The 26,952-nt window shown below is 43.9% G+C and overlaps 1 protein-coding gene across 10 annotated transcripts in view; it reads right to left on the reverse strand.

The window, feature by feature from the left end:
- The window catches only part of LOC142563834 (uncharacterized), a 165,469-nt gene that overhangs the window by 12,086 nt on the left and 126,431 nt on the right, over positions 1–26,952 (reverse strand). For 5 of the 10 annotated variants that reach the window (XM_075674483.1, XM_075674478.1, XM_075674479.1 and 2 more), the window contains 4 exons: positions 18,691–18,863; positions 16,262–16,374; positions 15,473–15,541; positions 2,578–2,607 (listed from right to left, as the gene is read on the reverse strand). In XM_075674483.1, coding sequence (XP_075530598.1) covers positions 2,578–2,607; positions 15,473–15,541; positions 16,262–16,374; positions 18,691–18,781 — 303 coding nt within the window. In that variant the 5' untranslated portion in view covers positions 18,782–18,863. Of the gene's footprint in view, positions 1–2,577; positions 2,608–15,472; positions 15,542–16,261; positions 16,375–16,635; positions 16,663–18,690; positions 18,864–26,952 lie in introns of those variants that run through there. The other 5 variants (XM_075674482.1, XM_075674480.1, XM_075674486.1 and 2 more) reach the window with 3 other exon arrangements.

The raw sequence follows: 26,952 nt of genomic DNA on the forward strand, positions 1-26,952 counted from the left end.
ATATAATACACATTAACTATAAAGAAAGCCTTCCCCAGACGTAAAGATGGTTACTCTATGGTCTCAGTTTTTAATAATCGTAGCAGACTTGTGTTTCTTAGAGACATCAAATAAAATATAAGTGCCAGGATCGGAGGTTTATCAATTAGGGGAATATATAAACTGGCCCAGCAATAAAGGAAATTTCCTGAATAAGACTGGTTTTTGTGAATTCGATGAAACCATGAATCTTGAATGTCTGAAAGCAGAGAAACACGAGAACGAAGAGAGTGGACAGGACGAGGTGCTTCCTCCTGTCTACTCTCCTCGTTCTAGTCCTTGTGCGCTTTTACAGTTTCGAGATGCAATAACGAACCAGCCATGTTATCCATTCTGAGACCATGAAGGTGAGGCATAGTTTGTTTTCATTCACGGAGTGGTCACATGGTTTAACCAAATCATACGTAGAACTGAAACCAAATGCAGTCTCAGTAAAAAGTAATTAGCCATTTTTAATGCAAGTCATTGTGTTTATTCAATAACGTTTTCGAGAAACACGTGTGATTGAGGTACACAATCCTTATCGTTCTGCATAATACAGTTTCATGCCGGCTGAGACCACGTGCTAGACAACTCACAATGGGTATTCGTCATAAACACCTACAAATTGAAGGATGCAGACGCAGAATATGCACATGGTGTTTAAAATAACAATTACATTATAACTACGTGACATTGGAGCATGTAATGCACATATTCAAGAGTACATCATTTACTTTCTTGTGGTGGCCGTGTTTGATCTGAACATCAATGCTCTCAAGACACCCCTCGGTACAAGAGGATACTGCATCTGGCATGCTGAATGTTGTCGTCAATTATCAAGCATAGGACTGTGGGTAATAAAATTAAGAAGCGGCACGCATACAGCTGTGCGTTCGTGACTACACGTGAGTACCAGCAATTCCAAAGAATGTACAGCGACACACATAAACATATTGGCGACACTTGACACATCATAAAGTATGTGCATGCAGAAATGTCTACAAACTTCGGTGATGCACGTCTTATTGCGCCCAAATTTGCCAAGTGAAGAGCTACGTTCGTAACTGTCACCTTTTTTAGTATTTGTCGTCTTTCATCGTCACACCGTGGCTCAATAATATCGTCTGTTTTCGCGATCCTGAGAAACTTGATGAAGTGCACGTGACTTGAGCATGAACCAGCATTCAAGTAACGAAAGCATGCATATATCTAAATTCGGAATACGCATACAGATTTACCTGAATTCATAGTCTCGTACTTAAGTGGGCGTGGCGGCTACACAATCCAGCTTTCGTGCATTTACGTTGCAGCTTCCATTTAATGAAGCTGACAAAGTATGAATGAGTGAGGGCTGCACTGGCATTGCAGAGTGAAGTGCATGCACTGAGTGTTGCATCGCCACAGTAATCATTTCTCCCAATTCCCTTCAACATCGCGTTTATGCTGCACGCGCAAGTACACTGTGCTGTTTTAGTATTTTCGATAACGTAATATAGAATCACCAACAGTTCCTCAAGTATACGTTGGCTCAGTACTTAAGGAACAACAGTTCCACATTGCAGCTGCTAATCTGAAAGACATATAGATGTAACTGCCACATGAGTCTATTCATGCCAGAAGGACCAATCACCTGCCATGTGTGGCGGAAAATGTAAAAATTTGTTTATGTGAAGGACACGGGTACTCGCAAGATGACCATGTCTTTAATGCAACGTTCTTTAGCACCGTAGTTTGAAAATATGATATCTTCCGATATAGGAATGTTATAAAATAAAGAATCTTCACTGATCTAATCGATCACTAACTGCAGACCACAATCGCTATCGTTCTTGTTTTTATGTATACTTTTTATTTATTTGTTTGTTTATTTATTTATTTATATATTCATATACCCTAAAGGCCCGGCAGGTATTACATAGGGGGAAAGAGTATCTTTGTTATTCGTTTTATCACGGTAGTGGCGCATTGCGCAAGTTTTTGAAGTGATCAGTAAAAACAAATGATTCTTTCCATGCCATTTTTGAGTGCCTGTTCTTTAACACTCCACAACGAATAGATGCAGATGATTGAACTGTCAAAGAGGAAGCGCTGCAGTTATACTGGCAAATTTGTTAGTTTCATTATTATGGCTCTAACACTCTTCAATATGGATTAGGTGATTCTTTTTCCATTTATCTGTAACATACAGTCTATACAGAACGAAGCTGAGCTTCCCGGTCATTAATTTTATACGCGCGATTCTCGGAAAGTTTCCTATAGTGCTCCTACCCGAGCGATAAAACGAAAACGAACATGTGCTGCTCATTATCGTTGCTGTTTCGCGTCGCTCGACTTCGAATAAACAGTATGCTCGGGGCTACTGAAATTACACTATATGGAGACGACTAATTATGGCTATCTCAGCTTATCCAAAATTTATTTTTTTCCTGGCAACATTAGTCTTAGGAGCAATTGCTTCGCCACTATGTTGAAGGTTGGTAACACACCTGGTATACCGTACGAAATCAGGCTGAGGCTAATCTGCTCGATAAATAATAGGACATAAAGATATCATACCGGTCCTAGGACTTCCACTTGAGTCATATCCTTGGATGATGAGGACAATGCCATAGAAGAAGTGCGTTTGCCAATGAAAGAAATAAGGCAACGTCAGCAGACTTTCCCAGGCAGTACAAGTTATGTCAATACAACATACCAAATTGTGTACGCGTATGAAAATGTTGCAAAGATAGATAACACCTAAGCCAGGAACATTACCACAAAAACATGTACTGTGAAATATTATTATTCCAGTAGCAATTCTATGGACACTCTGGGGATTTTCGCTTCAGTCATATCCTTGTATGTGGTGTAACAATACCATCAAAGAAATTTGTTTAGCGATGAAACAAAAAAGGCAACTTGAGCAATCTTAGCCAGGCAGCGTAAGTGATACCAAATAAAGCGCAAAATCGTGTACGCGTATGCGAATCTTGCAGCGATTGATGACGCCTAAGTGAGGAGCATTACCGCAAAAATTATATCGTGAAATCCTATTTTAATATGCCTGATAGCGCAAGAAAGATAATAATGTGTGGAGCAAGCACATGCTGAAATATCGTGGAGCGCAACCTTTCACCCCTTGAAAACAATGTTCAGGAATTACCTATGAAAAAAAATTAGGAGCACCACAGCAACGTCTATATTCTATGAAAACAGGTTACGCCAGGTGCTCAGTGGATTTATCGAGAAAGCTGGGTTAACGAAAACATTTTCGCGTACAGCATGTTGAACAATGTTGCAAAGATACGCGAAAGGAGAGGAGCCTATCATATAAATCATAATATCACATTTACCTAGCAACGTTTAACATACGAGCCCTCTCGAGTGAAGCAAGCTTAGCAGGACTCTATGTTAAACTGTCAGGCAATATGTGATGTCTTACTATACTTTGGTTTGAAGAGCTGGTGGAGCTTATACAGTGCGGAGTAACGACCACTTCCACTGCTACAGTGGACTGCCACATAAGAAGCAATATGGGGTCGGATGCGTCATCCGTAAGGAGACACCGGGCAACATTGACGACTTCTACAGCAACAAAGAAAGGGTAGCACTAGCCGTAATAAAGCTAAATAGGAGGTATAGAATAAAGGTAGTAAAAGCCTATGCTCGAACGTCCATTTACGGCGTTGAAGAAATAGATGAGCCTCATGAAGATGTTGAATTAGCCATGAGAACAGTGCAAATTCAGTATACCGTAGTCATGGGCAACTTTCAATGCTAAAGTTGGGATAAAGCAGACTGGTGAACAAGCAATTCCCAATACAGCATTGATTCAAGCAACAGTAGAGGAGAGATGGTAGAATTCAGAGAAAGGAATAAGCTCCGTATAACGAATACCGTAAGGCCCTTCCGTAATTGATTGGATTCGCGCGTTTCTGACACCACGTGTTCAATTTGTAACCACTAATGACGCTAACGTACCTTTAGCTCCAGTTGACTCCGGTGTTCCGCAAGGGTCCGTGTTCGGTCCTTCATCATTCCTAATTTATATTAATGACATGCCCACTCACGTTTCCCCGACCATTTGTCTATTTGCGGATAACTACATCTTGTATGGTAAAATAACTAATTCCTCATATTCTAGCAATTCAGGACGATTTCAATAACATAAGTTGAGTGGTGTCGGACATGGCGCATGAAATTAAACATTAAAAAGTGTAAGACTGAGGATTTCTCGTACTAACGTGATCTACCCCACCTACTCGCTAAATAACATCCGACTAGAATTTGTAACGTCACACTGATACTTGGGGGTCCACATTGCCAGCAATCTATCCTGGAAAACTCATATTGATCACATAACCTCTAAGGCCACTCGTACACTGGGATACTTTCGTCGGAAATTTTCTCTAGCATAATCATCGCTAAAACTCTTATTGTACACAACTTCCATTCGCACACAGCTTGAGTGTGCATCATCAGTATGGGACCCTGGTCATGACACCCTCATACAATCTCTAGAGGCAATACAGAATCGCTCAGCGTGTTTCATTCTCACCAACTACCAAAGAAATGCGAGTTTTTCTAACATGAAGGCTCTCCAAGACTTCCCGCTGCTATCAACCTGCAGAAAATTAAGTCTGCCTAAGTCTGTCCATAAAATCTACTACCACAACGCATATTTACGTTCTATCTTTGTTCAGCCGCCACCACACATTTCACCTCGCATCGACCTCCGCCAAAAGGTATACATTCCGCACTACAACACTCTCGGCTTTTGATAGTCATTTCTTCCCCAAACGAGCAAAGATTGGAGTAACTCAGCCGCATTACTTGAAAGCATAATTGACAACCATAACTGTAAAACAATACTTCAAAGTTTTATGTTATAAATTAATGTTGCATTGGCTTGTTCTGCTATATAACTGCTGTTATGCCTTAATTTTAGGTTATGGCGTGTATTTTTATGTGGTATATTCTTCTTTACTTTCTTTTTTCTTCCGCCATGTATTTGTGGCACGCTTTCCAAGTTTCTATTTACCATTGTGACTATCTTTTATACCATGTTTGGCGATGTTTCTGTCATGTTGTTGCCTTCCTTCATTACTTGTTTTCTTAAATGAATTATTCGCTTCCACCTATTTTGCTTTGACGCTTTCTTCGAAAGTTTTTGCGTCTTTGTGCTTATATTTTTTCTATAATCAACTATTGTGTGATTTGCCTCTGTCTTTACCTTGCCCCTGCCCTCTGCAATGTACAACCGCACCTTGAGGGCATAATAAATAAATAAATAAGTAAATAAATAAATAAATAAATAAAAATAAATAAACAAACGAATGTCTTCTTCAAGAAGTGTAGCAATAGGAAGGGTACCTGGGAAAGCCATAATGGGAAAAAGAAGTCAAAGGTTTTCATACTGTCTGGCAATCCCAGCATAGTGCAGGATTTAGAAGTGTTAGGTAGGGTGAAGTGCAGTGTCTATAGGTTAGTAAGGTCTATGATTTGCCTCAATATTAAGAGAGAAAGAATAAAGTCAGACAAGACGAGACAGGCCAACCTAGATTCAGTAGGCGAGAAGCCGAACAATTCAGGCTGGTCCTAGCAAACAAATGTGCAGCTTTAGAACAGAGAGATCAAGATGACAGAGAGGTATTGAATGAAACGTTGCTAGGCTGACTTCACAAGCAGCAATTGAACTGGTAGGTAAGGCACCAAGCCAACCAGTAGGTAAGCTCTCTCAAGTAGCGAAGGACCTAATAAAGATAAGGCAAAGAAGGGAACTGCCGAGCTCAAGAGATCAGACAGAATTCGCGGAACTGTCAAAACTTATCAAGATGAAGAAAGTAAGGGATATTTGAAATTATATAGTGGCAGAGACTGAGAAAGCAGTAAGACATGAACGCCGAATGAAATCAAGGAGAAGAAAGCATGGCGTAGGACAACCCAGGATGTATGCACTGAACGATAGGCAGGGTAATATTATCACTAATTGCGAAGATATAGTAAAATCAAGGGAAGAATTCTATACCGATCTGTACAGTAACAACAGCTGCTACGCTACCTCCATTCGGAGTAGTAATGAACCGGATACTGAGGCTGCTTCTTTAACTCGCGACGACGTTGGAAGGACTATGCAAGATATGAACCGGGTAAAAGCGGCAAAAGAAGATTGAATGGCAGCCCATTTCATCAAAGATGGAGGAGATATGTTTGAAAAACTTGCGGTCCTTTATATGAAATCTGTCACGACTTGAGGGGCTCCAGAGAGCTGGAAAAGTGACAATAATATACCAATCCGCAAAAACTAAACGGTAAACAATTGAAAGAATATAGGCCTGCTAGTTTAAGTATTGTGTGAAATATTCAGAAAGGTAATTTCCGATTGAATAAAGGCAACACTTCAGTTCAGTCAACCAACATGCAGACTTTGGGATGGGATAGTCTACGATGTATCACATCCACGCCATCCATCAGATAACGAAGAAATCTTCGCAGTACAAGCACCCTATCTGTGTGGTTATGATAGATTCTTAAATGGCATTTGATTTAGTAGAGATACTAGCAGTCATAGAGACAATAAGTAATCAAGGAGTAGTGGAGGCATACATGAATATCTTGGAAAATGTCCTGAAATATTCAACTCACCTGTCGCTGAATATAATAGGCCGTCCAAATCGCGATATAGCCAGTTCATGAGGGCTGCAATGTGGGCTTTTTGGAAATGCATCTTCAAGGGGAGTACGGTACCGCGATTAAAAGACGGGACAAAAGAAGCCACACAGGGACACACACAGCGCTAACTTCCAACAATGATTATTATCGAGAACCAGGTTCTACTTATACAATCATCCAAAATGAGTCACAGCCATGTAAACAGATTAACAATCAGAGCGAAACATTTTTCGTGATATGTTAAGCAATGCGCAAAAATTTCAGTTCTTTTTCAGAGAGAGCCAATGATGGTTTTCTCATACATGAATCCCCTAGGTCATCAATCTGCCTTACTTCTATTATAAGGCTAATGAGTTCACCCTTATTTCTACCGGTAATGACTGTTGATTCGAAGAGAGGGGAGCACTTATGTTGCTTACAATGAAGGGAGAGAAACCCGTCTGATACAAGTTTGTCGACTTTATTTTTGTGTTTGCGTAGTCTATCATTAATGTATCTGCCCGACTGTCCGACGTAATACTTCCCACAAGATAAGGGTATACGATATATAATTGATATTTTAGAATCTCTAAACTTCTTCCTGTGTTTAGCTTGGCATCTAGGGGCACTTTGTTTCTTTTCTGGTCTTGTTTTCCTGCACAGGCTGATTAGGTTGTTGGGTGCTGAAAAAAACCACATCAGTGTCAGCTCGGCGGGCAATGTTCTTTAGGTTGTGCGACAACCGGTGGATATAAGGTATCGCTGTTGGTCTTTTTTTCTCTCAGTTACTATTTCCTTCCGTTCTTTCAGCAGTCCCTGATTGCTGCACTTGCCTAAGTGTTCCCTCTGTAACTGATGTCAGTACATGATTGGGATAACCTGCTTCATGTAGCCGCATGGCCGGTTGTGTGAAGGCTTCGTCAGGGCGATGATTGCATGAATGATGGCATGATGGCATACTAGCGCACTTACTAAATCATGCCGCCATTCCACTGACGAAGCATTCATACAACAGGCCATGCGGCTACATGAAGCAGGTTATCGCAATCATGTACTGGCATCACTTGCAGAGGGAAATCTTAGGCAAGTGCAGCAATCAGGGCTCCTGAACGATGGGAAGGAAATAGTAACCGAGAGAAAAAAAGACAAAAAGTGATACCTTATATCCACCGGTTGTCGCATAAGCTAAAGAAAATTGCCCGCCGAGCTAACACTGATATGGTTTTTTTTTCACCCGCCGTGGTTGCTCAGTGGCTATGGTGTGGAGCTGCTGAGCACGAGGTCGCGGGATCGAATCCCTGCCACGGCGACCACATTTTGACGGAGGCGAAATGCGAAAACACCCGCGTGCTTAAATTTAGGTGCACGTTAAGTAATCCCAGGTGGTCGAAATTTCCGCAGTCCTCAACTACGGCGTGCCTCATAATCAGAAAGTGGTTTTGGCACGTAAAACCCCATAATTTGATGTGGTTTTTTCAGCATGCAACAAACTAATCAGCCTGTGCAGGAAAACAAGACCAGAAAAAAAAAGAAAGGGCCCCTAGCTGCCAAGTTGAACACAGGAAGCAGTTTATAGATTGTAAGACATCAAGTATATATTGTATACCCTTATCGTGTGGGAATTATTACGTCGGACATTCGGGCAGGTGGATTAATGATAGACTGCGCGAACACAAAAATAAAGTCGACAAACTTGCATCAGATGGTTTCTGTCCCTTCATTTGTAAGCAACATAAGTGCTCCCCTCTCTTCCAATTAACAATCATTAGCGGTTGAAATAATTATGAACTCACTAGACTTATAATAGAAGCCGAGCAGATTGATGCCCTAAGGGATGCATCTATCAGCTAAGCATCATTGGCTCTCTCTGAAAAAGAACTGAAATTTTTTCCATGGCTTAACATATCACAAAAAATGTTTCGCTCTGATTGTTCATCTTTTCACGTGGCTGCGATTCATGTTGGTTGAGTGTATAAGAAAGACCTGGTTTTCGATAATAAAAATTGTTGGAAGTTAGCGCTGTGTGTGTCCCTATGTGTCTTCTTTTATCCCGCCTTTTAACGGCGCTACCGTACTGCCCTTGAATATAACTAGTGTTCTATTCCTGGGCACTACCATCGACACAAAACTACTATGACGACGAGCAGTTGAGAGTGTTGTGGCTGCATAAGTGCAAAGAGTTAACGCATTTCGTAGCATGGCAAGTGTACATTGGCGAAACTATCCTATGTGAATACCTAAACTGAACGCTGCATTGATAACAAGCCGCATTATTTATAAGCAGCCGCTGATAGAACCATCACCGGGCCAATTAAAGCGCTTAGAGGTAGTGCACAGACAGGAACTTCGCTTGACAATGGGATTTCCCTACGCGGCTTCAAAAAATGAGGTTAATAATCAAGGAGAGTCTCACAGAAAGGAACTTCGCTTGACGATGGTAGTTCCCTAGGCGGCTTCAAAAAAGAAGGTTAATAATAAAGGAGAGTCTTTTCCACTCTGCGTTTTGGAATATGAGGCCTTGCTGATGCAGCTTTTAAGGGCAGGCGAGTCGCATAGGCGCGGCGCTTCTCCGGTGGCTAAGAGCAAGAACTCGCTCCCATTTCCTTGTGGCGCTGAACACCGTTCAATTTTTAGGATTCCAGTGGGCTAAACGGAGTCGCCACGAGCCGCCATGTTCTTTTGCGGCCGTTACGTGCAGCCTAAGTGTACCCCACCTATGGACGAAACACACCAATTCAACTTCAGAAGCAAAGTTTCTTGTGCTAGACAAGTTGAGCAAAGCGTTTCACACCAACCTACAAGTGCACAAAGACGGGTTGGTGTGTTTACAGACAGCCGCGCAGCGGCATTCTACATACCCTCCTTAGATGTATCATGGTCTGTCCGCCTTGATCTCGTAGGTTCGTCTACAACAGCAGAAATTGCCGCCATTACTGCTGCCTTGCAAAACTACGCACTTATTTCGCACGTGACATGGTGGTGCTGACGGACTCAAAAACATCGTCACAACAATTACAGCGTGGCCTACATCGAGACAAGTTGACAAGGCAATCTCTAGCACTGATAAAAGTTATAATGAGTAAGAGATTTAGCTTAAAATTTCAATGGATGCCTTGTCATTTAGGACGTTAAGGAAATAAAAAAGCTGATGCTCTTGCATGCCTGGCACTGACACGTGTCCCAAAAGTAAGAGCGCCAAAGAATTTTTTCGGGACCGTAAGTATGCAATCCGTATTAACTTTAGGGCGATCCACCAGGTTCCATACCCAGCTTGTGTGGCCCATAGACTCACTCGGGTAGAAGAAACGCTGTTGTACCGAATCCGAACCGACTCCGTGTGTAACCCGGCTTGGTTATTCCAGACTGAACTATGCGCTTCCCCGTTATGTGCCTTCTGTGGTAATATTGCCTATCGAACGTTTCGTATCAATATTCCCGCAGTTCGACAGAAAGAAAAAGGATAGTCACCAGTCTGCAACAGAATGGTCTTTCGCACATGAGCTTAAAAGACGTCGTTTTTCCCCGGAGGGACGGCGGCAATCAGAAAAAGGGCGCAATTACTGCTCGTTGCCATCATGCGGACACGAGGCTCTTCGACACTTCGTGACGCACACAGTGACAGTCATTGGAAGCTCAGGAGGAACTACTGCCGGCTACGTACTCCAGGCTGACCCCGCCTGCTGCAACACCACAACCACCACCACCATCTACAAATATTCCACAGCTACCTTGAATCGCCCCAAGAAACGAAGAAAGATACCTATAAAGAAACGGTTCACGCAAGGGGGCAAAATCTCCCAATGCCATTCGCTGCATGGTTGCAAGTATTCAAGATATTAAACCCCTAAGGACCAGGAATAAAGGTCAACGGCGAATATCACAAAAGCCTTCGGTTTGAAGATGACATTGTTCTCTTCAGTAAGACTGGGGAGAAATTGCTACAAATGACTGAAGGCCTTAGCAGCGAAAGTATAAGAGTGAGATTGAAGGTTATTATTTAGTAAACAAAGATAATGCTTAATAGTCTGGCAATGGAACAGGGGTTGAAGATCGCCAGTGAGTCTCCGCAGCCTCTGAAGGAGTACGTTAACCAAGGTTAATTGCTCGCGGGGGACACTGATCGTGAAAAGGAAATTTACAGAATATAACAATGGGTTTGAGTGCATTGCCAGGTCATGACCACTATCTTTAAAGAGAAAGGTGAACAATCAATGCCTTCTACCGGTGCTAACATATGGGACAGAAACTTGGAGGTCGAAAAAGAAGCTCGTGGATAAGTTAAGGATTGTGCAAAGGGCAATGGAACGAAGAATGTTAGGCGTACCGTTAACTGACAGGAACCCAAAGGTGTGTATGAGAGAGCAAAGAGGGATAGCCTATATTCTAATTGACATTACGAGAAAGAAATATAACTAGGCAGGTGAAGTAACGCGTAGGATAGATAACCGATGGACCATTATAGTTACCGAATGGGTGCCAAGAGAAGGGAAACGCTGTTGAAGACAGCAGAAAACGAGGTGGAATGAAGAAGTTAAGAAATTCGCAGGCGCTAGCTGGAATCAGTTGGTGCAGGGCAGGGGTAATTGAAGAACGCGAGGAGAGGGCTTGGTCCGGTAGTGGACATAAAATAAGCTGATGATGATGGTGTTAATGTTGATGATGATGATCATATGCACCTCTGAATAGCGGCAAGTACTTGTTGCTAGGTGACACGATAGAAAGGTGGCACACATTGAATATATTGTACATAGTCGAAAAGATGGTGCAAGCAAATTAAAAAGACCGATTATTCGCAGGAAAAGCGTTTCTACTTGCCTATTCCTATACCGACAGCTACAAGTGCCGGAACTACGATATCTAATGCGGTCGATGCACGCCCTAGTGGGGGACTCAAGAATACTATTATTCATCTAGTATTCCTTACCACGCAACTAAACCTAAGTTCACGAGTATTTGTGATCTTTGGCCTCGTGGAAATGCAGCTTAAGCGACAGGGCTCAAACCTGCCGCAAGACCAAGCTCAGCAGCAAAATGTCATAGCCACTAAGTTACCGCGGAGGCTTCAAAAAGTGGTTCAAACTGCTAATAAAGAGCATTATAATTGTATAGCATGGAAATATTGGAAGCCTTTTAGGTCTGTGCGGAATATACACAACTTAATAAAAATATTACAGGGATATTGCTAATTTTGTAGTTTTTCTTGTAGCCCAAAAGCACAAGGACGTAGAAGAGAAAACACATACACACGGGTGCCTGCGTGTGGCTGTTTACTCTTCTACTTCCTTGTGCTTTTTTCGCTACAAGAAAAACTGCCAAACGTTACGCCAATAAGGCCAAATATCTGCGCTGACATTGCTAAGCCACTAATTGAACTCACAGCGCGGTAAGTGGTGAATCAAGTCACTTAGTGTGCTGATGCGGACAGGGTACTTAAAGAGTTGAAAGAAATCCCGTACAAAGGGGTGATGTTGTTGACGCCGGATTTCTAAGCCATACTGGCTGTTCACAGCTGTTCCAGCAAACGCCGCAGCGGCTTGCTTGGCTCAGATCATGGAACGGGGTGAAGAGTGGCGCAAATCATTTGGATGCCATCGCTTCAACGGTACTAAGATGAGGTGAGCCCTCTGTAAAAGGGAGCAGTTAGCCGTAATCTGGACCCTACGTAAGTTCCTCATACGGGTTTATGACGCCCTAGTAAGTATGGTGTCTCACCAGAACCCTATAGCCTATTTAACCACGATGCACCTCCCGGCCGTGAACCTTGGCCTCTGGGCGCTAGCACTATAGCGCAACAACGGATATTCCTATTTCGTTAACCTCCCTGCATTTCCCATTATTCTTACTTATTTATGTCTCTACGCCCTCACATAGCAAAGCACATGGCTTTGCAACGTAATCCCAGCTACACCAAAGGCTGGATGTCAGGGTCTATACGCTGCTGCCACGCGTAGACGTGAAGTAACGCATGCCGGTGTTCTGCCCCACCTGGGATGTCCCACATAAACTTCCTAAAATAGAGCCATATTTAAAAACAATGTGCACTTTGATCTTTTTGTATCTAAATATTCGCCTCTACTGCATAGAAATTTTTATGGCTTTTCTAATATTCATATTATTGTGGGGTATCTGTAAATATCACGAACAGCATTCGCTTGAGTATCATGAGATCAGTACGAGCGGGAAATTTGGTTTGTGCACCACGGAGGCATCGGAGGTTAATTGTTGATTCAGTATGACACGAAAAAAGATTGCAAGTGCAGTCTGTCTTCAGATATATATATATATATATATATATATATATATATATATATATATATATATATATATATATATATATATTGGCGCAGTACAACGCAGACAGTGGACACGGAGACGTTCAAGAGCCGCAGGACAACTTGTTCAACATACAAAACAGGCCAGAGCCACGTCTTCTTCGATCTCGCCGAATCCCACTGACCCACTAGACGAAATCCGTTAATGTCCCTATCTTCGTTGTCGTCTGCATAGAATAATAGATGCACGCGTCATTTGTCCCTCCCTAAGAGAGCATCGTCCCGATGCTAGACCAGAAGTGTCACTTGCGGAATTAAGGGTCTCTCGCATAGTTATTCGCTCACATACGGCTTCATGCGGACAACGCGCACAAGTTCAGGACGGTGCGTGCAGCGCCGCGTGCAACTGGGACTATCGGGGACGACCTCGTCACTGAGTCGGCGCAATACTGGATATGGTCCGAGGTATCGCCTTAACAGCTTCTCGGAGAGGCCTCGTTTTCGTATGGGTGTCCAAACCCATACTTTGTCGCCGACGTCATAGATTACTATTCGACAGTGAAGGTCATAGCGCCCGGCGTCGTAGTCTTGCTGCTGGCAGATCCGCACGCGCGCGAGTTGCCGAGCCTCTTCTGCGCGTTTCGTAAACACAGCGGCGTCCCGTCAAAGTCATGTGGAAGCATAGCATCCAAAATCGTTTGTACATCCCGCCCATGAACAAGGGTGAACGGAGTCATGCGCGTCGTCTCCTGTTTCGCCGTGTTATATGCAAAGGTGATATACGGTAGGATGTCGTCCCAATTTTTATGTTCAACATCCACGTACATGGAGAGCATGTCTTCAATTGTTTCGTTTAGGCGTTCTGTTAATCCTTTGGTTTGTGGATGGTAGGCGGTTGATTTCCGATGCGCCGTTCCACTTAGCAGCAAGACGTGATCTAAAAGCGCAGCCGTGAATGCGGTTCCTCGGTCTTGTATTACGACGGTTGGTGCGCCGTGTCGCAACACAATGTGCTCAATGAAAAAGCGCGCCACCTCTTCCGCTGTGCTTCTCTGGATTGCCTTTGTTTCAGCTTAACGTGTGAGACAGTCGGTCGCTATTATAACAAAGCGATTCCCGGCAGTAGAAGTAGGAAGCGGACCCAATATATCCATTCCGATTTGGTCAAATGGTCTTTGAGGAACCTGGATGCGTTGCAGGAGGCCGGCTGGTTTCGACGGAGGCGACTTGCGCCTCTGGCAGTCGAGGCAAGTGCGGACGTGATGTTTCACGGTGGTGTTAAGTCTCGGCCAGTAGTATACCTCTGCTTCACTCTGGCCAGCGTTCTCGTGTAGCCTAAGTGACCAGAAGTCACCTCGTTGTGACAGGCTTGAAGTACTTCCGTACGAAGATCTGTAGGAATGACGAGCAGATAGGGGGACCCGGTCGAAGAAAAGTTTCTTTTGTAGAGGACTTTGGCCCGCAAACAAAACGGCCTCTTGCGAAAACTCTAGGCGGTTTCGCAGATCTGCCCTCTAAGTAATTGATGAGCTCAAGCAACTCAGGGTCGTCCCGTTGTTGTTGGGCGATGGTGGATGTGTCCAGAACACACAGAACACAAAGAAATGCTGACTCTCCTTCGGGTGGAGCAGACGACTCTATCGGCGTTCGAGACAGGCAGTCAGCATCCGTATGTCGTTTCCCCGACTTGTACTTGACAGTCATGTCAAACTCTTGCAGCCGTAGGCTCCAACGCGCCAGTCGTCCCGAAGGGTCTTTAAGGTTTGTCAACCAACACAGTGAATGGTGGTCGCTGATAACTGTGAAGTGACGGCCATACAAATATGGGCGAAATTTCATAACATCCCATACTACGGCGAGCCATGCAACCTATCCCGACCTAACCCGCTTAAGCCGCGGTGATTAGGACATCAGCGCAATCGTCACGCCAGTCTTGGCAGTATAAATTTCAGTCGAGGTAGCATGACGTCATCAAGTCGAGTGCACAGGCCTGTTATGAAGAAGGCGTTGGTTTAGCTCAGTTATTAAGACAACCACCTTCTTAGCATGGGGTTATATGATTGAAACTCACTACCAAGAAAGTGTTTCCTTCTGAATTTACTCTATTTTTATATAGTAATTTCTTTTAGCGATTATCAAGCTCACAGTTATAATGCAGACAAGAGCTTTCGCGGACTATGAACGGGTAGTTAACACACCTAGCACGCTATCGAGGCCGCATGTCTTTGTTTTTTCATCCACTCCGCTCCCTCCAGACACACTTCGTTATGTGGCGTCACAGCCAATGAGAATTACGCTTCCAATTCGCTGCTGCAGACACAGACACTGGCTTTTTCGCTCGATGTTTCATTTGACGCTTTCGCTTCAAAAATTCGAAAGAAACCATATCACTTATAGACTGTCCCCATGCAGTCTGCAAGAGCCCTGTATGGTGCATTCATTATAGAGGGAAAGGACATTTGTTTTCATGGATGATGCATTCCGGAATTTCCGTTTTCTTTCAACGCGAGCGGGAGTTAAAGTGTTGAGGAAACTATTATTCATACCTGAATCGGCATTCTTTCCAGCAACGATTCTTTACACGTGTTGTACACACGGCAGGAGACCAGTAGCGCCTGGAAAAGAGACGTGGTATCTCACGGAGAATGTCGATGCTGAATAATGCGTCCGCAGCACCACCACCTACCAAAATTTATTACGCTAAAGCATACATTAGAAGCGGCATTTCGGTTCAATTTTCACGCTTGCGTTCTCGTCATCATTTGCGTAAGAGTAGTTGTAATGACCTACCCTATATCGGCGTCAAAAATCACCTTTCTTGTAACACAGCTTCTATTCCTGCCAGATTAGTTAGAGTTGCCCTAAGCAACTGACCTAAGTTGTTACACATCAATTTCGTAGTACAAGCAATGGGTTATTTAAAGCTGTATTCAGCTATTACGCTGCTGAATCGTATTCAGCACTATAGAATATAAGATGCGATTTGGTACAGAAAGCTAAAGAATAATTAAAAAATAGTAAACGAAATATTCTAAATTACCAGCATGATGCGCATGCTACACGCTGCCTTATAGCTTTATTGAGCATTGTACGTAGGCAACAGGTCGCACAAAATCTCCAGCGAAGGCATGAAGCATTCTGTAAAAGCACTTGCCTGTAGAATCTCTATCGGAAATCAAGCAAAACATGCGCTCGTCAATATCTTAGTTTAAAAGCACCTGTACAGCTACCTCTAAAAGATTTCGTAGCCGCAATGTGATCTCACTAACTATGGCGGAACAATGACAACCTATGTCTTTATTTAGGTAACGACCATTCTGAATTTCCATACGCACCTTGCGCAGCTCGGCTGAATGGATACTTTTTGCCAGTTCTACCAGCTCCTTTTTACATGTTCGCATGAAGTCTCCGAACAGGGCCTTTGCCCACAGAAGGCGACGTCCGATTGCTATAGTTTAAGCGGTATGGGACCAAAAAGTAGACGCATGAAATTAGAAAAAACTTTTCTTTTTTTGTCGAAACTTTATTTACCCAATGCTATAGCCTAAGCGGTATGGCATCAATAAAATGGTAGCATGAGGTTTGGATGAAATTTTATATTATTGTGAAAATGCAATTTAAACATTGCTAGTTTGTACGGTCTCGGGACACTTAAATAGATCTATTTTATATGGATTAAACATTAAAATACCTTCAAAATTTTACTTACCCGATGGTACATTTCGATTGCCCTATGCTAGAGTTTAAACGGTGGGGGAAGAAAGCAATGGAGAGAAGAAATAAGGACGTAATTTCAGTAAGTTTTTAAAATATCATTTAACCAATGCTTAAGTTTAGGATCCGAGATGTGGATACATAAAATTTGGATGAAACTTTATTGCAATGTAAACAATTAATTTTCAATGCTAGAGTTGAAACGGTATGTAATCGATGAAATGGAAGCACGAAATTTGGGCGTAACTTTATTGACATAATTTCATTTACCTAAGCTTTAGTATAAACGGTGTGGGATCAATGAAATGGAAGCAAATTTTGATGAAAGTTTGTTTTATTGTGAAAATGTAATTTAACCGATCCTAGAGTTTAACGGGTTTGAGATCAATAAAATGGAAGCATGAAATTTGTGTGAAGCTTGATTTCATTCTCAAAGTTCTGTTAACCAATATTACACTTTAAACTGTTTAGTATAAAATTTACAGTGAACTACAATTATTTTGAAAATTTTATTTAAGCAATGTTGCAGTACATCGGTATCGGATTAGCGAAATGTAAACATGAAAGTTTGATAAAATCTCTTCGCACTGCAAAACATTTCATTTGCCCTGTGCTAGAGTTTAAACGGTGTGGGATCAGAGAAATGGAGAGGTGAAAGAAGGACGTAATTTCATTAAGTTTTTAAAATATCATTTAACGAATGCTTAAGTTTAGGCAGTATGTGATCAATGAAATGTATGCATGAAAGTTGCACTAAACTTTTTTATGGTCAAAATTTTACTTCACCAATCCTACTGTTTAAACGGTATGAGAATTATTTACGTGATACTGTCGACCTCATGTCGTCCAATCAGGATGGCCCAAACCAAACATGCAATATACGGAACTCCAAGAAACAGGAGTGGAAGCCGATAAAATGCAGGGGTGATCACTAACAGCAGATAGGCAGAGTAATGAGAACATAAATAGAACACAAACTACGTTGGTAACCGCATATGCAAAAGCGTGATTTTCAAACACTTCTGGAACGATGAAATAGATGCATAAAATTTGCACAGAAATTAATTTTATTGCCCAAACTCACTTAAACAATGCCATAGTTTAAATTCTACGGAATCAATGAATTAGCCGCATGAAATATGGATGTAATTAATTTTATTCACCAAATGTAATTTAAACAATGCTAGAGTTAAATGGTGAAACATCAATGAAACGGAAGCATGAAATTTAGATGAAACTATTTCATTCTCAAAGTTAATTTAACCAATGCTACAACTTAAATGGTATAGGATCAATGAAATGGAAACACGAAATTGGGATGAAAGCTTATTGCACTATAAAAATTTCCTGTCACCAATGCTATAAGTTTTCACATAAGCAAGGGAAAGAAGCGATGGTGCAAGGCCTTCATGTTCAATAATAGGGAAATATAATACAGCCCGTTTTATAGTGACTTACAACAAGAATGGAGAGGTATCTGACACAAGTGTACACAATGATCACTGGAACGCTGCCGGTTAACTTACATTTTGTCCTTGCGTTATCATACGCAGTTAGTTATCATTCACCATAGCTCATGTTTTGTACCTCTAGGACGAGGTACCCTAATCTTCGCGCTCTGAAAGCTAAAGTAACGTACCGTCTGGAGACAAAGTTACTCTGCTACAATTTGTCAGGCAACCAAGTTTACGCTCATCAAACGTACTATCAACCCGAATTGAAGCCTCAACAATTCGCTCAGAAATATAATGCACTGTTGCGTTTACGGGATCACCTGGTTTTGTAACAGTTACGTTAACTTAGCTCTAGATTGTTCGTACGGAATCACAATCATGCTAGAAACAAGCTATGGCGTGATTTTGCCTTTTATTATAATGTAAAAAAGGGGAAGAGGTTTTAGGGCCAGGCTTTCTTTCTCGCATTTATATTGGGGCACATGGTACATATTTATTGTTCCCGTAGAACTTGATGTTATTTTGTCCATCAAAGATAACATCGCAAAAGGAGCTTACAGTATTGTATTCAACCTGAGAATGAAATGGCTACTTACGTGGCAGTTGCGTGTTGCATGATGAACCAGGGTTCACGAAATATTCCACGAACACAATTACGATCAGGATACGCACAAATTTCGCATACATTCTTGACTATCACTAGAGAACTCGTTGATAAAGAATCTCCGGAACCGGCCTCCATTGTATTGATGTTAGCAGTAGTAGTCTGCTGAAATATGAAACACACGGAAATTTTATCACTCAGGGTTCAGTGCCAAGCGCCCTTAAATGAGCCTTGCAATCTTTGATAAACAACATCCGCTAAAAGGAGATCTGATTTTCTTGGCCGTTGAGCAAGGCTGGAGGCCCACTTCAATTTTGATCGTATATACAAGGTAAATATACCTGGTAGCGAAGCTTCCATAGGAGCCCATACGTTCAAAACATGGCGGTCCATCGCCGGTTCATGGGGCTTAGCGCCATCTGGATGTGGTGGGAACACTTCCGGCGGAAAAAAAAATAACGTGACGCCATGTCCGTTAAAAGCAGAAGTGACGTCATTTTGTTTTCGAAGGCGCGAAATTTGTTTTGTTGTTCTTCCTTTGGAGCTGTATATTCAAATGCCCCGCCATTCGACTTGATGGGCGTTTCGAGCTTTCAGCGTGGAAAGCGATGCAGGAAAAGGCCAGCCGTACGGTTGTCGAAATCGCATCCCTGCACAGAACATACTTTCTTTGGAGGCCGACGAAAGCTTTAGGTGTAGAATGCTGATCCTATTGTCGGATGCCAAGCCCGTCGGCCAGCGCAGTCTCACGAAAACTACACAATTATCTGGCGGTCGTAACTCACTGCTTTTGACTGAACAGATTAAGAAGCAATGAAGCTTACCCGCGTCACCAAATTCAGACAATCTTCGACAAGCAAGAAAGCACAAATTGCTAGGGGGGCGTATTTAAACAGGTGATACGAGTGCGCCTTTCTGCCCATTTCAAGACGTGCATTGCACTACGAGTGATAGTGGCGTCAACGCCCCCTGTAGCGATGGGCACTGAAAAGAAATGCATTTATTAATAATAATAAAATTAAACGTATTTTCTTAACTCATAACGAACATATAAAATTGACTAGGAATTTTATTCTTGTTGAATGAATCTAACTGGGTCTCGTTTGAATTATAAAACGCGTTTTTATTTCCCAATGTTTGTTCCCTCCAAACATATTCGCACTTCAATCGCTGCTCCCATAACCCCCCATGCTGATGTCGGTGACAATCTGTACTGAACCGCTTTTCGCCCGAAGCTTCGCGACCTATTTGAATCGACCTTGGTATATATATGAGCCATCTCAACTTTCTAGATCTACATACTTAATTTAGGATTCTGACTTGTTTGCGAACAACAGAGCCCCTCTGTAGCAGTACAAGTGACAAAAAAATTTCAAACACGAGATAAAGAAAATGTATAGTGGTAAAAAATAACCGCGTTCTTCTTGTTTGCGCTCCTCACTGCTGCATCTTGCCCCAATCAGCGCGAAAGCAACGCTCCCAGTCATGTAACCCTGCCACAATAAGCCAAATGTCCGGTTAGGCAGCAAGCAGTGCTTGAAGCATAGTAATACCCGTCATATTAGGAAATGTACAGCGTAGTCGCACACGTGAAGATCCCACCAATGAGTTTGTAATCATCCCATACATTCATAAGAGTTAACTTGATCAAAAATGTCACGGAAGGCTGCAGCATCAGGGCAGCGTTTACCGCTAATTGAACTTTCACGTCTGCGCTTACCTGCCAAAAAAAGAAAGGAAGCCCCAGTTGGTGCTCAGCGCAAGCGACTGCCCAATGAGGAACAGTAAGGCTGCACTTCCTGCACGCCTGCCGTTGTATACTTCGAGCCACAAGTCGCCCAAGAGGCAGGTTGATGAAAACTAAACTCTAGGAGCATCATTTCTCCCTGTCTTACTCGCCACGCTGGCACTTGGTAAATCCTTTTAGTGTTTGTTGCTACAGACAAAATTTCACGGACTCCCACATCTTATCAAGAGACGGATATCAAATACAATGAAATTTACAGAGCCGTCCCACCTCAACAGGATCAAGCATGCGTGTGACAAGCAGTCGCCTATATCATTTCCTGGAAAATAATTCAAGGACGTGTGTATATGGTGCATTTGGGCAGGAACGTGCGCTCAAGGTGGCTAAGTATGGACAGCTGGGCTAGTTGGTTGTGATTAGCATTATGAAACATCGTTACAGCGCACAAATGAACAAGGACGAGAACAGAAAGACAACACGAACGGCAGTGTTGGCGTTCGTGTTGTCTTTCTCTTCTCGTCTTTGTTCATTTGTCCGCTGGAACGATGTTTCATAATGCTCAAGATGGATATGAAGAGAAGGTGATAGATTGTCTGCATGAGCTGCGACCTTTGCACCAGCCTGTGTGGTTAGCTTTTCTTTATGTAACTACTCCCCATGTAAATAGTTGTTTATACATTCACGCATTGGGCTCCCCCTTCGAGACATTTGTTCGAGTTCAGGGTAACGTGTCAGAACGGAGCTTCACAGTGGCCACCGCTTCGGTTCTTCACCGATTTCTCAGGAGACGGTGACCAATTGGGCAACGCCTGCGTAGACTGCATCGAATGTCCTATTCACGCACACGCGTGATCCAGGAACCTTCTGCGGCACCGAAGGCGACGACGACCATGACTGGCCGGAGATGTATGAGCGGGTGAGCAGCCACAACAAATGGGATCCCACAATGATGATGTCGAAAATAATTTTTCTTGACGGGAACTGCACGAGTACTATTTCAAAACTACGAAGACGAAACCGTGACTGGGATACCTGTAAGCAGAAGCTGCAAGATCTCTTCGGAAAACCATTGGATCGGGAGGTCATCTCCAAGAAAGAGTTGCCATGACAAGATCAGACATCCACCGAAGGCTATGTCGCCTGCATACAAGACGTCCTGGCTCTCTGCCGCAAAGGTGACGCTGAAATCCTGGAGTCCAAAAAAATTCGGGCACGTCTTAAAAGGTATTGCCGATGAAGCCTTCAATTTACTCATATGTAAAAACTGTACGTCGGTTAATGAATAGATCCATGATTGCAAGCTTTTCGAGCAGTTAAAAGGCTGTCGTATTTATCAGTCAGTTGCACGACTTCCGAATACGGCTGCAGCATCGTCTTGTGAAGACCGACAGGGCTCTTCTTCGCGGCAGCGAAGCCTTCAGAGCTGCTGACGAATATCGTGCGCCGTGAGCTGCACGCCATGTGTCCCGTGGCTCTGCACCCCCCTCTCAACGATAAATGCGCTCCTATTTCTTCCGCTTGTCCAGGCTATTGTGTGCCATGAACTCGCGAATGTCGACTTGCAGTCAGTTGGCACCATGGCCAATTCCTGGCCAACCGAATCTCTTTCGCTACTGCCTACTCTAAATCAATGGATATCTCCAGGTTCTTGCTGCTTGGCGGAGTGTGGAACATTGCATGACCGACCTATTTGCTTCAGTTCTCGCCGCGTAGGTCGTATCGCCAGATACTTTCGAAACCGCTGTTCCTGAATGCCGTTCTCGAACAGTCCTCGTGCAGATGGCGGCTTTCGCCATTTTTCAACTGCAACCTAGCCGGACTGGTACGCCACTGACGGTATGACCCTGTGCCGCCTTCGATCACCGTCACCGAGCAGTCACCAGTCCCGTTCACGGCAAAGTCTTCGCCCGTCGTCTAGGTCACCCTAGTCCCGCCGCCTGTCAACATCATTCCGACCTGGGCTCATACCTCCGGTATAGTAAAATATGCAGCTCCCTGTGCTGACGCTGCCTTGTCGACGTCTCCCCAAAAGCCTCTCACCCCCGCCAACCAGACGCACTAAAGTCGATTTAGATGTCGACGGCATATTTGTCTCAGCGCTTGCTTTGTCTCAGCCCATATCTCAGCCCATATCATGGCTCAGCCCATGTTTGTCTGAGCCCATATCATGCCGATGAGCAGCCGTCTTCGTTGCTGCTTGAAGAAAGTCCTTAAACCTTCCGCATGTCGTGCTATCCGCGTGGCTGATTGAGCAACGCCCATTACTCTTGGCACGTGCACTGCCCGAATAAGTGTTACTGGTTTCAACACCTCCGTTTCATTTGCTGCTCTAGAACGGTGTTCACATGAACTGATTTTCGGCCTTGAATTTCTGTCGAAATATTCAGTACAGATTCACTGCGCTTCTGGCCTCTTCCAACCCGAACTGCTTATTTACTGCTTTGCTCAAAAACGGCTGAACCTCGTTTATGTTCTGTAGATTTCATACGGTTGCCGCTTCAGGCCTCCACGTATATGCATTTGACGTGCTTCCCATCTGTTCCTGACTGTGACTATGTGTGACTCCTAATGTCAATGTTCTCCTGCTACGCACAGTTGCCGTTCTTCACATCCTTGTTGCTGTCGCCGGTAACCCAGTTATTTCTTACTGCTTTAAATTTTGATTTAAGTACGCCAGTTATCCTGAAAGGCATGTCGCTCGGCAACGCTTCTCCCATCGATGATTCCGCTGTCTGTGTATTAGATGTTTTAGATGTTCAGTCTTCATCTGTAGACACCTGGTGTCCGATTAAATCCGCAACGTCCTATTTCGGCTTATTTTCGAAGTTAATTGCTCAAGACGCGTCCCACAGACAAACCCGGATCTTTGTCGCCTCCTGGTGTCTTAACGCGACGTCTTTGGCTTCTAAGATCACCTGCTGGGGCAGAATTTTATTGTGGCCTATAAGATTGACATCGGTAATGCTAGTCGTATACGCCAACGAACTTATCACGTGTCTCACGCCCAACGCAACGTTATTCAAGCTGATGTAAACAAGATGCTAACGAAAAGTGTAATTGAGGCCTATTCGCGTCCTTGGGCATCGCCGGTAGTTGTCGTCAAAAATGAGGATGGGAACTGCAAATTTTGTGTCGACTACCGTCAACTGAACGAGGCCACGAAAAAGGATGTGTACCTTCTCCCGCGGATTGATGATCCTCTCGACTGCCTTCACGGATGGAAATACTTATCCTCAATCGACCTCCGATCCACTTATTGGCAGATTTCTGATTATGAATTCCACTGTGAGGGCAGACCTTTGGTAAAATCGGACGGCCTTTACCATTTTAAGGTTATGCCTCTCGTATTTTGTAATGCTCCAGCAACTTTCTTAAGAATGATGGAATCTCTCCTTCGGAGCTATAAGTGGTCCAACTGCGTATGTTATCTGGACAGCGCCATCGTACTTTCCCATGTGTTTGACAGCCCCCTCAGTTGCTTGGCTGGTATTCTAGAAGCCTTGAGGAAGGTTTGCCTTCGACATAACTATTCTACGTTCTCATTTGGACACCGCGAAGTGAAATTTCTTGGCCATCTTGTCAGTGCTGCTGGTAGAATAGAATAGAATAGAACGTTTATTCCTCTTTCGCGCACTACAGAGCCATAGAGAGAAGATGGCACACTGGGCAAAAAGTTGCTAAGGGCAGTTTGAGGGATATTTACGCATTCAAAAACTTTCCTGTACCCTGCTAAGCAAAATATGTGCGCGACTTCGTGGGCTCCCATGTTTAGTCAGATATCGCCCCGCCACTAACTGGCGTTCTAAAGAAGGACATGACATTCTTTTAGGGCCGCCAACAAGTCAAAGCCTTCAACACGCTTATCCCGTTGTTAACAACGCCACCGATATTAGGTCACTTTGATCCATCGGCACCAGCTCAAGTTCACAGACGTCAGTGCCCAAGGCATAGGTGCTGTTCCCGTCCAGCAGCGAAATCGAGTCGAGTGCGCGCTTGCCTACGCCAGTCGCCTCTTGTCCCCGTCAGAGCACAAATTTTCGTTTACCGAACGCGAGTCACACGTTTTGTTGTCAGCAGTGGCTAAATTTCACCCTTACTTATTGGACCGGCCATTTTCTGTCATCACACACGACCATGTCATGTGCTGGCAATCGTCACTGAAAAGCGCAACTGGCTGCCTTGGTCACTGGCCACACAGATTTCACGGGTATTCTTTCCTTGTGATGTACAAGTCCAGCCGCTTAAATTTCTACGCGAACTGCTTGTCTCGTCATCCCGTCGAGCCTCCAGACAACGACGAAGAGGGCACTGATACTTGCCTTCCGGCCATTTCTGACTTTCGTGACATCGTTACTGAGCAACGAGAGAGCGACTCTCTGGCTCATCATTGCGCGCTTCACTTCAGGACAACCAGATCGCTCAACAAAAATGTCTGTGCTCCATGACGACATTCTTTATCGATGCTTTGATGGACCAGATTTAGTGCTGTTTGTCTCGCGTCATATTCGTTCTACTGTTGTTACTGAGCTCGATGTCGCACCCACGGCCCGATACCTTGAAGGTTCCCGCCCTTGCGACAGAGTTTGACGTCGCTTTTTCTGGCCAGGCCTTTACCGCTCCGTGCGACGTTATGTTGTGGCGTGTGACCTCTTCCAGCAGCGAATGATGCCGTGCGCGCAAACTGCTGGCTACCTTCATCTAATCGATTTTTTACAGAGCATTTCTTGCGTGTCGGCATCAACATTCACGGCCCCTTCCTTACTTTCATAAAAGGAAAGAAATGGATAGCCGTTGTCACCAACTATGCGACGCGCTATGGCATTACACGTGCCCTGCCCACCAGCACCAGCACCAGCACAAGACATAATTCTTCGCCATGGTGTGCCAAGGTAGCTGCTGACAGATCGTGACCACTACTTCCTGTCCCGAGTTGCCGAAGACATACCTCGTTCCTGCTTCATCAAACAGAAGCTCCCAACCGCATATCACCCCCAAATCAATGGACTGACTGAACGACTGAAGCGCGCTCTTCCAGACATGTTGTCTTTGTAGGTTTCAGGAGACCATCCTAACTGGGACGGAACTTCGCTCCACGTGACATTCGCGTACAATTCGTTACGTTACAATACCATGCGTTTCTCGCCTTTCTACCTCTTGATTGGCGCCGTCCCAATCTGCCTTTTTACACCGTGCTACTTTCGGTGTCGCGAAATACCATGAAATACGCCTATGACGCCGCTGGTCGGGCTTCTATGGCTCGCCAGACTGCTTGTAATCGACTTACAGTGACTCACGCATCATAAAAGACTCGCTACGACAGTCACGTACCACTGGACCTTTTAGTGATCTACCGGGAATATCATTCCGCTGTAGACTGCAAGTCGCTATGTGGACCTTGCCGATGTATTGTTGTCATGCTCTACCGGTGCCCTGCGGCTATTGCGACAATTAGATCAAATAAATTACGAAACCGCCCGTGCAGAAGACACGCCGTCCTCGTCCCAGTTACGAACTGATCTCGTTCCCGTTTCTCGTTTAAAACTGTACTGTTCACCAAGTTAGCTATCATTCTAAGAAACACGGTGATGGCGCTCCAGCCCCCGGGGGTTATGGTACGGTAACTTTGGACAGGACTTGGCGCAAATGAGGGAGAATAGGAAGTTATAAACTGTCTCTTGCAGCTACGACCTTTGTTCCAGCCTGCGCAATTAGCTATTTCCTATGTAACTTGTCCCTACGTAAATAGCTGCAAATACACTTGTACATCGAACTAACTCTTCGACAAAATATGAAGCACATGTCGCAGGACTCAGTGATGGTTTATGTCTAAAAGCCATTTTCTGCCATAGCTTCAGTGAGGATGTGCGATAATGTTAAGCCAAAGGTTTCAGCCACGGCACGCTTTCTTACCATAAGTAAAAACACTCTTGATGAGAGAATTCGAATGCGGGCGCTTCCGCGTACTTCCCCTTTGCTGTAAACATAGGACAAGAGCCACAGCCGCGATTGTCAGCTGAGCAAGAAGCCTACGTGATGATGATGAGTATGATGAATACGATTGTTTATTGATAACTCCTTGGAAACCAGCGGCGACAAATATTCACCTAGTCAACTTGAGCTTGTCCGGTGTGCTATACGTACTTTTCAGTTCGGCATTTTGCCTTCATATTCACTATCTTTTTATTTTTCTCGCTAAAAGCTTCTATATCTCCCATGTGGCGCTAGCGATGTTTCTAGTGAATCCATGGCAACAGATATCTTTCCCGCCTATTTTTCACCACTACTTCTAGATCCTATTGTTTACATCCGGGCGCTTAAGAAGGTGCACATTACCCGTGGGTCTCGCTGGGTGAATACATTAGCATTCCATTAGGATGTGCTGAGCTGTCTCCGAATATTTGCTGTCGCGACACAAGCCTCATCGAAGAGAGAATGTTTTCTCTAGTGTGCCTTTTCGTTAGGCAACTGGATCAAGCCGCCAATAGCAAAGCCCTGCCTTTTTCTTGT

The sequence above is a fragment of the Dermacentor variabilis genome, chromosome 11 (assembly GCF_050947875.1).
Source record: "Dermacentor variabilis isolate Ectoservices chromosome 11, ASM5094787v1, whole genome shotgun sequence".
Taxonomy (NCBI): Eukaryota; Metazoa; Arthropoda; class Arachnida; order Ixodida; family Ixodidae; genus Dermacentor; species Dermacentor variabilis.